At 41.4% G+C, this 2,123-nt stretch overlaps 1 protein-coding gene across 1 annotated transcript; it reads right to left on the bottom strand.

Moving 5' to 3' along the window:
• Nucleotides 1-1,413: 1,413 nt before the first annotated feature.
• BDB00DRAFT_317286 (uncharacterized protein) lies at nt 1,414-1,867 on the bottom strand. Its single transcript, XM_053116906.1, has one exon. The coding sequence runs from the start codon at nt 1,810-1,812 to the stop codon at nt 1,555-1,557; it is 258 nt and encodes an 85-aa protein (XP_052980479.1). The 5' UTR covers nt 1,813-1,867; the 3' UTR covers nt 1,414-1,554.
• Nucleotides 1,868-2,123: the final 256 nt, after the last annotated feature.

Below are 2,123 nucleotides of genomic sequence, written 5' to 3'. Positions count from 1 at the left end.
TCTGCATTACGCTGCTCTCTGGCAGCATTGCGATCTCCTAAGGTAGACATCTATACAGTATCTCAATGTGCGGCACTCAAACAATATTTACTAACTGCTGTTTATTTACTTTTTCGAAGTACTTCAAAGTGATAGTAAGTGAAAGAAAGATGGATTGTTTTAAAATCAGGTTTTTTTTGGGGGGGAGCATTATATCATAGGATGGGTCCTCGCGCAAGCACTCTTCTTTCTATGCAAGGTAAGGATGGATGGAGCAAAGTCTGCACATTCAGTTTCTCTATTATGCTTCGCGTTTTACTCAAAACCTCTTTCTTGTTTCTTTCTTCCCCTTTTTCCACTTTACTCTCTCCTCCTACTTTCAACACCTTTTTCGATTGGCAAGTATTGTATCCATCTTCTATAAGGTAATACTATGTATTCTATTCTATTCTGTGTCCTATGTGTTATACCACTGTTAATAAGTGTAATCTTGCCGTGCACTCACAACTCTTCTTGATGGTGTTTTTGGAGAGTAACTGCCTTTTTATCTTTGCAAGTGGGACAGGAGCATCGTAAGTTTTCTCTCCATTACTATTCTTCTATGGTCCTTTCAAACATTTACTAGGCTTGAATACTAACGTTTTTCAACGCCGTTTGTTCTTCTACATGTTGCCCTTGTCTCCTTTTCAATACAAAGCCTATATCTACTTGACCGGTCACTACAAAATTGTATATGACTCTAGTTGCAGTACTTATAGGTAAATATTGAATGGCATCTTTATTCTGTTTCATCTCCTTTCTCTACTACTACTGTTCTTCAAACTAATTATTGCTTTAAATCTTTATGTTGTGTCCCATTTGGTCTCCATCTGCAGATTACGATCCGCCCATCCTGCTTTCATGTCTCATTTCGTTGTTGCATCTTGCTCTCTTTCTTTACAGCTAACCAATATAGTATATTTCAAAACCTTCCCCTTTCTGATTATCTTGATTGCTTATGTAAATTTTGTCAATGATCATACAATAATAAAATCGGTTCTTCCAACCATACCGTAAATAATTATATACCATCCAAATCTATTAGACAGACCATTCAGTCATCGTCATTTTATCATAGCTACAACACCTACTCACACACTAAAATATGCATATGCGGACCTCTGTAAAGGAATTGCTTCACATAGTACCCGGTCCATATGTAATGCAATAGAGAACCTAACCATGACTACATACATATTATAAGCGACGCCAATTCCCGCTTGCATGCATGAGCTATATATCACACTGTTAAAACCGTGTGATATCTGCAACTTACTCGGTTTTTTCGTAAATATCACCTTGCTCAAAAACAGGGTGATATGGACCTGTTACCCTTGTTATCACCTGGATATTACCCTGTTTATTAGCTTGTGATATGTCCCTCCACACGCAGTGGATTTTGGTTATCGAGTTCCATAGCAGCATCCGATTCGTGGGTGCGCTTATTTCCGCGAGTGATGGCAAGAACATCCGATGCATGGTGTTCTTGTAGACAATTGACATGATTTTGTTGAGTTTCGGCCGTCTGACCTGTCTTCACTGACGGCCGCTCTGAAAATCCGCCTGTTCAGTGGTTTGGCGCTCGCGTTGTAGTATGCGTGTTGGTTGCTGTGTCTGATTCGTTTCTTCAAACCTTCTGGGACACGTGTTAGAGCGATGTTCACCAGCACCACACAATCGACAGGGCAACCGATATTTCCGCGACAGATGTCCTTCTCTGTTGCAGTTAAAGCAGCGACTTGAAGATCGGCCTTGTCCTGCTTGTTGGAGAGGACCAAGAATTTCCGTCAACATCGTTTTTAATGAGGCTTACAGTTCGTCTTTATGGAGAGCCATGCTATTGTCGACATACTCTTGCCATTCTTCCTTGTCGGTGTTGGGTGCAGTCGCTCTGGCACGTGATGATGCAATATGATTTACGGGAGCGGTATTATGATTATAGTGATGTGGTGCTAGCTGCGTTGAGTGGTGTAGGTTTGCTGCTTGTGGCAAGGATGCGATGCCCACGGTATGCCGGATCACATTCATTTGCCGCTCTGCTGCGCTCAGCCTTTGACGTAATTCTGCCAATGTTGTGACACTGCTAGTTTCCACCAGATCTTTGT

This window comes from Zychaea mexicana (genome assembly GCF_025766255.1).
Source record: "Zychaea mexicana strain RSA 1403 chromosome Unknown BDB00scaffold_29, whole genome shotgun sequence".
In the NCBI taxonomy this organism is placed as follows: domain Eukaryota; kingdom Fungi; phylum Mucoromycota; class Mucoromycetes; order Mucorales; family Lichtheimiaceae; genus Zychaea; species Zychaea mexicana.
Note: the sequence above shows the minus strand (reverse complement) of the source record. Positions and strands in the feature narration are given on the sequence as shown.